Genomic DNA, 10,314 nt, shown 5'->3' with positions numbered 1-10,314 from the left:
ATCAAGGTTAGTGATTGCCATAATCTAATAGTGACTTGCATATTAAAAGTGAAATTCAAATTACATTTCTCAACACAGTGAATATTAAAATACAAACAACAAGTGCTAATTCTTTAGAAAATCAACAAACTGTAAAATATTGTAAATAAAATAAATTAAGTGCATTTCAATCAGTGATGTGAAAATTAAATTTGTTACTTTGAAGTGTTGCATTTATTTTCAACCACCCATCCTCAGCAGCGTCTCATTTATGCAATTCTCAAACAAAAACAATGATCTACTTTTTCAACTTTTCAAATTTTACGGTGGGATTGTTGAAGAAATAGTTGTAAACCATTTTCAGAATTAAATTAATGCTAAATGAACTACCATAAAATAAACTTGTTAACGGGAATATGAATTAAAATACAATTCTTACAACGATCGACTATATCTCATATTGATTTTTCTTCAATAGAGTCAATCTTCCGGCAGTCATTTGATTTATAGATCTTCAGAAGTTGCTCAAGTCACTTTTGCACAGCAATGACTATTCCATACAACTAAATTAATTTCTTATGTAAAGTTATTATTTTTGCAAAATAATTTAAACATTTATAAAATATTTTTTGCAGATCTTTAGTTGTTGATAATTATTTTGTAATGATAATTTGTATTGATGGTAAATTTGATAAAAACATATAATGTTATTACATGTTTTTATCAAATGTGATTTATTCAAATAGGGTAATCAATTTTTTAAAAGAAAAAGAAAAACAAGAATTTGTTATTAATTTTTACCACATTGAAACACAAACAAATAATGCTAAAAACGCATTAAAATTAACTAAATATTTGCAATACAAATTAAGTAAGCACAACTCCTTTGGCGTTTTCTACAATTGCACTATATAAGATTCAAAACTGGTGATTGTTTAGAATTCTGAATTCAAAAAAATTAATGAAGCAGTAGGTTACCATGTCTTCGTTTCAAGGTTATTTCCTCATGATTCACAATATTTCTTCGAATCTCGTTAGTTTCAGATCCAGATGCGGTAATTTTCCTGTGGATTGTTACTACAATTGCGGGCTCATTGAATTTTGGAGCTTCTTCTGGTCCATTGAAAATAGATTTGTTTCCTTCCGATGAATTATGTCTGGAAACAAGCATAATGATTTAGAAATAGAATTATTATATAGAATATAATAATACCATAATATAATAATACCACCGTGTACCGTGCACGGTACACGATGGTAGGAATTAGAAATACCTGGAGATAAATTATATATACAATTAGATTTGAAAGACGATTCAAACGTTTTTACATATGGAAACGAAATATAAATAACTATCAAAACAAACTGGAATGGGTAGCATAAGCATTTAATTTATAAATGTATATACAAACCTATATTTTTATTTATAAAAGTGTTATTTATAAAGTTTTTTCACGCTATCGTTGCTCGTGTTACGTCCGAATGAGCGCAACTCACCAATATACTTACGTGTGCCGAGTTCCTATCGTAATATTATTTGATTTGTATTGTAATAAAGGAAATCCCTTTTGGCTACCGCAAACGCGGTCACTGCCTTCCGGGAAAGGGAGCCGGATAACGAAATCACTTAGACGGGGTTAAGTTTTAAAACAACTACTATAGTGTATTTCACTCGTATTAGAAGAGAGAGAAAAGTACCTTTTACAATGTGTGTGTATGTTTGTGTGTGTTGGTCTGAAGATGCACGCCAGCAGGAGGTTGCAGCTGTGGATCCTTGGCGCCTGGTTCCTGCGTCGGTGGTTCAGTACGGTCAGGCTGTTGATGGGCCGTCGGCTCCCAGCTTCTCTCCTTTATGGTGAACAAGTGTAGACAGATGGGCGCCTCGATGCGTCGGCTTCTTTTTGGAGACGAGAGGGTGATGCGCTTTGACGAACGCCAACACGTGTATCTCCGTTCACTATATGGACTGTCGATTTGGGCTAAGTCTTTTTAACTTGTGCCCTGTTAATTCGTGATAATAATTGTTGTTGGTCTGGTCTGGTCTGGCGACTGGCAGCGATTCGACTTGTAAAGCGACTTCAGGAAAACTCACTCTCCCACCCTTTTTGCTCCCGGTCTTTATATACTAGATTTTCGTATTTTTCGTCATTCCATTTTAGGAAATGCTAACATAAGGTTTCCTTGTGACACTTGCTCTAATGGAAATGTGACAGGTCAATTCATAAAATCTTAGTTTTATTACTTCTAATTTTGGGGAATCGAGCTTGTAACTAGCTCTCCCGCTGCTTTCCGTTGCCTGCGCGCTCTTTCAGAGTGCGCGCGTGAGACTTTCTCGATTGTTTTAAATTAGAAAGGTCGTAGCTCGCTGTTTTCTTCTTGCCGCCTGTTCTCGTGAATCTAAAATCGTCTGCCTGGATTTCTTTGTATCGCGATATTTTTCATTTTTATGTGTGACATCGTTGCGGAGTGTCGCGATATTTATGAGGTTCCTCTATTAGCTTGTTTGTTTCGTATTCTGGTCTATGTCTATTTTACTCTGCCATTTTTACGGTAGTCGGCTTAGATGCGTATTGGCTGCTGGTTCTTTAGTTTTATTTTGGTAAGGCATGATCTCTTTTCTCAGCGTGTGGTTGCTGCGATGGCGACGCGTCATGAGTGTATGTGTCTGTTTTAGTGTGTACGCGTGCTAATATTAATTTTTTTATTCTGTTTTTGTGCGTGTAGTGGAATTTAGGATTCCCTTACGCCTGTAACTTTTCTATGTTTCATTACATCGCGTTTATGTGCGTAATGGAATTGTGAATTCCATTACACCTCCCCGCCCGAAAAAGAACGGATGAGTGAAACTCGACGTTCGTAAAAAAAAATTTTTGTATGTGTGTAGTGTGTGTGTATATGTGTATAATATTCTATAAATAATGATGGGTAATATCATTCTCCGCGCACCATTATCTATTTACATAGTCTGTTGTAAGGTACTTTTCGTGGATACATAGATTATTTGTTAAAATTTTTTTTCTCTTTTTGTTAAGACATAATTACGTATACATTATTTCTTTCTTTTTTTTTGTAGTATATATATATATATTTTTATGTATATATATATATATATATATATATATATATATATATACATAAAAATATATATATATATACTACAAAAATATATATATATATATATATATATATATATATTTTTATATTTATTTTAATTTTTATAACAATGGATATTCTAATATTTTACCTATAAATTGTTTACAAATTCTTTGTTGAAAAAAAAAAAAAAAATTTTTGTAGTATGATAAGGATATGGTTGATGGATATATATGTATGTGTGTATTTTTAAAAATTTGTACTATAGTTGACTGTAACATAAAGAATGTTGATTAGTGTATGCAAGTATTTGTTTGGATTAATGTAATGCTTAAGAGTACTTTTCTCTTCATATGAATTTGTTATTTTTCTTTCCAATTTTGATTTTATGCAATAAAATTCCACCCCACCAGAAAAAGAATGTTGAAAATAAAATTTCAACATTCCTCCCAGTGTACAGGAGATCCCATCATGCACTTTCGTCGGTTTCGAATTTTTATTACTTTATTTCCCAAGCCCTTCTTTCTTAAGGACATGTGTTTCTCCCTACTTCTTTCCTAGTTTGAAGTACTCGATTTCCCTGATTTTCTTGGCTCATCCCCGTGACGCAGTCTGATTCGGCATCAGTCTGTCGGGGATTTTAGTGGTGTGCAGTTAGTTCGTTACAGTTTCTTTTGATTTTCAACGAAATGTGTGAGGTAAATTAAAGTTTTTGTATTGTTTATTATTTTACGTTTTATCGCGTTCAGTTCCTTATTTGTTTATTGTTATTGATTTTTCTTTAGGTGGTTGATGTTATTAAACCGATTGAAGGGAGTGATTTACAGTGGGAGCCTTGTCATAACTGGGTTGGGCTGGATAATCAACGGTGTTATTGTCTCGTCTCGTATTATGTTCCTAGAGGGAGATATCGCTTTCTTTATTTATACTTGAACTCTTGACTCTTGATTTTGTTAGGCGTTTGTTTAGTGGATACACTTATTCCTGCTTTTTATTTAATATTTTTGAAATGAGTACAAAAGACATGTGTGCGCAAATAAGTATGTGTGTACGCAGATTAAAATAACGCTTTTTTGTTTAGACTTCCTCAGGCTCTATATATGAAACTCGAAGTCTATTTGCGTTTACTGTTTTAATCTTTTTATTTTTCATTCTGATTTTAACGTTTCGCTGGTTGTTAAAAACATCGACAACAGTATACGGTCCTTCGTATTGGTCCGCCAATTTATATTGTTTACCGCCCTTTAATAACCAAACCGTGTCTCCAATTTTAAATTCTTTTGGATTGATTTTTTTATCGTAATAATATTTCGATCGGATTTTTGATTCAATTAGCTTTTCGCGTGCAATTCTCTGTAGTTCGTTTAACCGTTTGCTAAGATTAATGACATAATCGTTATATGTGGGAATCAGATCTTCGGGCTCGAGTGGTTCGTTCGAAGGAACACGTGCTAAGCGTCCGAAAACTAATTCATATGGTGTGAACTGATGCCCTTCATGCGGTACAGTGTTGTAACAAAATGTAGCTAACTCTAAACATTCATCCCAGGTTTCGTTATCTAGAGCCGTTTTAATATATTCGGTCAGCGAATGATGCGATCTTTCTAAAGAACCGTTAGATTGCGGATGATACGCAGTAGTTTTTACCTGTTTGATGCGAAATTTCTTTGCTACTCGTCTCATTAGACTTGACATAAAATTACTACCTTGATCCGTGAGAATAGTGAGAGGTGCGCCAAAGATACAAATAAAACGTTTGATTAACGCGTCGGCAACTGATTCTGCGGTGGCGTCTTTTATCGGTATTGCTAAGCAATATTTCGAAAAATTGCATTGAATTGTTAATATATTATTATAACTATTTTTAGAGACAGGGATCGGTCCCACTATATCGAGACTAATTTTTTCCATAGGCGATTGCGGTGTATCCGTAATTTGCATAGGTTGCTTCGTTTTGACACGAACTAATTTTTTTAATTGACATGTGAGACATTTCCGTATAAAATTTTGTACATCTTCCTTAATATTCTCCCAATAATATCTTTGCTTAATTCGTTTGTAAGTTTTATTTACTCCCTTATGACCTATAGCCGTATTGTGTAGTTCCTCCATGATTCGGACTCTATCCTTCTCTGCTATATATTTAATTATTCCCAAACAAATTATAATTTTTACTGATATTCCTTTCAATAGTTGTCTTAATTTAACTAACATGTCATCCCACAATACGTTTTCAATATCCTTGCTTTTAGCAATACTAATAGAGCAAATATTTTCCTTTACAATCAATGACTTTAGAACCTTGAATGCAACGATTATGTTATTGAGAATCTCAGTAGTGCTTAAGGCCTGTTTGCCGCGTGTAACAATAGCGAAATGTAGTTTATTATTTCTATTCGTGATCTTGATTTCTCCGGCTTCTAACTCGGAAAATCTGGGTAATTCATTACGCGTGTGCAACTGTCGGGCTCCTTCGTCACTCGGCGTTCCGTCCGAGGCTATGAAGTAAATATAATTATCTTTTCGCATAAACAATTGTTCTTTACATTCGACGAATATTTTTCCGTATTTTCTCTCTTTATTTATAACTGGCTCGATCTCTTGAGTTATATCTTTTTCCGTGCTTGATTCTGCTGGAAATTCTAATTGATAATCATGCAATTTTGTCAAATCAGTGTTCGGCTCTTTGCTTGTTTTGGCTTTTTCGGCGTTATAATTTTCTGGTTCATCGCGTTTTTGATTTATCTTACGCGAATTATTAGGGCGTTTCGGTCTATTTTCTCGATAGTTCGGTATTTGTATTTTTCCGGCTCTAGCGCGTGTCTCTATTACAAGTATAGGCTCCTCCGTCTCCGCCTCTTCGGACCGCTCGACGGGGTTTCTCGAGAGCGCATCTGCGTTCACGTTGGCTTTCCCGCACTTATACACGATGTCGTAGTCGTACGCGTTTAATTTAATTCTCCATCTGCTAACTTTTGACGTTAAATCGGTTGAGTTTTTAAACCAAATCAAGGGTTTACAATCAGTGACAATTGTAAAATGTCTTCGGAGTAAATATGGTCTAAATTGTGATACGGAATATAATATTGCTAAAGCTTCTCGCGAATATGAGTCGTACCGGCTTTCGGTGTCGGAAAGTACTCGTGATACGTATCCAATGGGTCTATCTTTACCTATCTCTCCTTGACTCAAAATGCCTCCGATAGCGTATAAACTAGCGTCGCACGTTACTATAAAAGATTTTGAAAAATCTGCAATTTGTAAAACTGGCTTGCTACAAAGCTTTTCTTTTAATATATCAAATGCTTCTTGAGTCTGTTCATTCCAAACGAGTTCTACATCTTTCTTTAATAAGTTACTTAATGGTTTAGCAATTCCCGAAAAGTTCTGTACAAATCGCCGGTAATATCCCGCTAGTCCCAAAAATTCGCGAATATTTTTCTGAGTTTTAGGTAATGGAAAATTTCGTACTGCTTCTAATTTCTTAGGATCCGGCTTAACTCCCTCTTTAGATAACAAATGCCCTAAATAAATAACTTCTTTCTTTAAAAATTCACATTTATCTGGTTGCAATTTTAAATTAGCTTCGCGTAATCGTTTCAAAAATTTCTCGAATTTGACATTGTGTTCCTCGATAGTTTTTCCGTATATAACAGCATCGTCTAAAAATAGGAATATTTCTTTACCTTGCATATCTTTAAAAATCTTATCCACACAACGCTGAAATGTTGCAGGTGAGTTGGAAAGGCCCATTGGCATTTTGGTAAATTCGTACAAACCGTTCGAAGAGCAAAAAGCTGTTTTGTGCCTATCGGCTTCATGTAAAGGAATTTGGAAAAATCCTTGAGCTAGGTCGAATACAGAAAAATATTCGGCTCTGCCTACTTGGTCGATTATATCCAATATATTTGGCAACGGATATTTATCTTTTATAGTTATATCATTTAATTTGCGAAAATCGACAACTACTCGATATCGTTTATTACCTTTACTATCCGGAGATTTTGCTACTAAAAATACCGGTGATGAATAATTAGAATTAGAAGGCTGAATTACACCTCCGTCAAGCATTTCTTGTATTTGGCGATCGAGTTCTTGTTTAAGAGCGTGAGGAAATCTATAAGGTTTAGTACAAATCGGCACATCGCTGACAGTTAGTATTCTGTGATTAATAAAATTAGTAGTCCCCAGCTTTTCCCCTTTTAAATGAAAACAGTCGGCATATTCCTCTATAAGGCGTTCGATTGGCTGTCGCAGCTCGGTTTCTAAATGAGTATATCTTAGCAATGATTTCAAACGATCTATTCTTGGCATTTCGGCCTTTTCAGCTTCCGTGATTTGGAAGATATGAATCGGCGTCGCGTTATCTGGCATCCCGTTGGCAAAATAATCTTTATCAAGTGGCGCGGTAGCGCCACGAAGGCGAGTTTGAGAAGCAGACGGAGCCGCGGCGCCCGTGACATATTTACTTCTATATTGGTGTTCGGATTTTTCATTATACAAAAAAAAATACTTATCATCATTATTGGTTGGATTTTTTGGCTTATTAGCATGTCTTCTGAGCTAAACTATGATTTCCAACAAAAACATTAGTGAAAAAGCTGCCTATTTTTATAATATGGGAGTAGATAATCCAAAAATGCTGAAATCACCTATTTATTCTTCAGCCCGAAATGTGGTAGGACCGTGAAGTTAGCCGCGCACGGCCAAGAGTAAGGGGATTGCTTTCTCATAAATATCGAAATCCCGCTCATTTCCGCTATTCAGGTTGAGGTTACTATATGCTTTCCCGCCATATACTTACTGCCGATTTTATTTATAATCGTCATACAAGAGAATCGTTGTGTTTTTTTAATCTGGTCTGGCTAAAAGAAATTCATTTTTAAAGTCCAACAATTCAGTGCATTCACTTTATAAAAATGAATTGTAATTCTTCTTATACAACCGATGAGGAGATGGAGTATTTGGAAGATCGTGATGTAACCACGTAAGTATTTGTGAGGTTATATTGTTTGTTTTTATTTCACGTTTTATATTGTTTTTTACGTTTACATTATAGAATCATTGTGGGGTATGTCGATGCAATTACTGCTCCTGCAAAAGCTCCTGGCAAGAACGATTTATTATTTAAATTTGTTGTATCAAATGGAAACAGACGCATTCCTATTCTTGTATGGGACGTAGATCTTATCAATAAATTATCTAAAGAAATTTGTTCTAGCAGGGTAAGTTATCTTACTTATTATTTACATCATACCATAGTTTTCAATATGTATATTTTTGTTTCTTTTTTTATTTATAGGTAGTAAGTATTAATGGTGGCCACTGTCGAGCTGTTGCCCCATCGAAAATCAAGGACGAAAGTAATTTGGTCCCATTTGAAGTAATAATAAAGGAAAATACAGAAGTTTCTTTTTTGGGCTATCACAACTTACAAAATCAAACGACGAATCAACTTCAAAAGGCCACTTTTGATAACATACACACTTTAGAAGGACTAATAGGTGAGTAGTAATTTTTAATTGATATTTTTTATCTAATTTGTTATTTTTACCTATTTCCCAATTGTTTTATTTGTTATTTTTACCTATTTCCCAATTGTTTTAGAAATTTCTGGCTATATAAGAACGAAGTTTTCGTTATTGCACAATCGTAGTGGCCATATGACTTATGGATTAGGAGCAATCACCGATGGGATTAAAAAAATCACTGTTCAAGTGAAACAGTTTACGGAATGTGAGGTTGAAATTGGAGATTATGTCACTGTTACAGGAATATTAAAAGGCCAAGGTTTGTCTTTACATGTATATAATTTTTGACATTTAAATTTAATATGCGATATTAAAATCCATTTTTTGTAGACTTCTTTTTGATAATTTCTTTTCTTTTTTAGACTCCCTTGTAACAATTTTTTGCGATAGCATCAATAACATAAAGTTGGATGCTGAAAAACCAGCTTTAACAGCAGCAGAAGTTCAACGTGGTAGCCGACCAGTTAAACGCATACGCACAAGTGACAAAAAATGTTGAATTACATTTAAAATATTCCATATATTTTGAGTTCTACGGTTAAAAGCTATTATTTATTGATTATTTAAAAAAAAATTACTGTTACATATTTTATATGTTCTGAGTTTTACGGTTCAAAGCTTTTATTTATTACTTTGCTTTTATTTTATACTATTACAATTTTGAACTAGATTAAAGAAGAATAACAAATCATAAGACTAATTACGTACAAGTTTGGTACAAAATGTGATTCATAGTTTTATGACTGTGATATTAGAAACATATTTTGATAGTTATTCTTCAGACTAAAAATATGTGATACTCGTGTTTATCGAAACTAAAATAATTATATATTTAAAAAGTCAATACTCTTATTATAACAGTATTTTCATAATGTTTAATTAGTTTCAAAGATTAATATATAATTATGATATTTTCAGTTACACGCTAAAGTATAATGACTTCAAAGACTAATTGACTTAAGATTTTCAATTACATGTTCAAGTATTTAAATAATTTAAATGACTTTTAAGACTTGTTACAAGAAGAGAATTGTATCTTTTAAAGATAAAGATGACTCCATAAACAAAAGTATATTTGTAGTTCCTAATATAGAATTTACTATATTAAAAAGTTAACATAATATTTCTATATAATTTTGTATTTGCATGAAGTTTGTTTATTTGTTTGTACAAACAATGTATCAAGTCTACGTATATTTTTTATAATATAAAGTAAATAAAAAGACTATTATGAGATTACGATGATATAAAACTGTTCTTTTTGGCAACATATATTTCAAACAAAAAATAAGTTAATTAATTAAATAAAATAAGTAGTACAATGTTTTTGAACAAATATTTTTTTATTGTGTATATATAGTATAATTAATAATTTTATAATAAGGGTACAGATAAAACTGGAGGTCTTAGAGTTTTAAGAATTTTTACAATTTTAACTTTTCCAGACATATGAGCCATAATGTGCTTTTCCAAATATTTTTTGTTAACGTATGTTCTCTTACAATAATTACATGTGTAAACATTTTTAGGATGTTGTGAGTTTACATGTTTTTCCAAAACATCTTTTCTAACAAAAGTTTTATTACAGATATGACATGTAAAGTTACATAGATCAGTATGTGTCAATCTATGAGTTTGTAGATGTTGATTTTGGGAGAACTTCTTATTACACTCATTACAACTGTAATTTTTCAAACCTTTATGTATACTT

The 10,314-nt window shown here is 32.9% G+C and overlaps 1 protein-coding gene across 1 annotated transcript; it reads left to right on the top strand.

Annotated features, from left to right (window-relative positions):
• The first annotated feature begins 7,676 nt into the window (after positions 1-7,676).
• LOC116417979 lies at positions 7,677-9,929 on the top strand. Its single transcript, XM_031933170.2, has 5 exons — positions 7,677-8,059; positions 8,132-8,297; positions 8,375-8,576; positions 8,680-8,862; positions 8,966-9,929. Exons 1-5 carry the CDS (start codon positions 7,992-7,994, stop codon positions 9,100-9,102), a joined length of 756 nt encoding a protein of 251 aa, XP_031789030.1. The 5' UTR covers positions 7,677-7,991; the 3' UTR covers positions 9,103-9,929.
• The last annotated feature ends 385 nt before the right edge of the window (positions 9,930-10,314 follow it).

The sequence above is a fragment of the Nasonia vitripennis genome, assembly GCF_009193385.2.
Source record: "Nasonia vitripennis strain AsymCx chromosome PSR unlocalized genomic scaffold, Nvit_psr_1.1 chrPSR_random0006, whole genome shotgun sequence".
Classification (NCBI taxonomy): Eukaryota; Metazoa; Arthropoda; class Insecta; order Hymenoptera; family Pteromalidae; genus Nasonia; species Nasonia vitripennis.
This window is presented reverse-complemented; position numbering and strand designations above follow the sequence as displayed.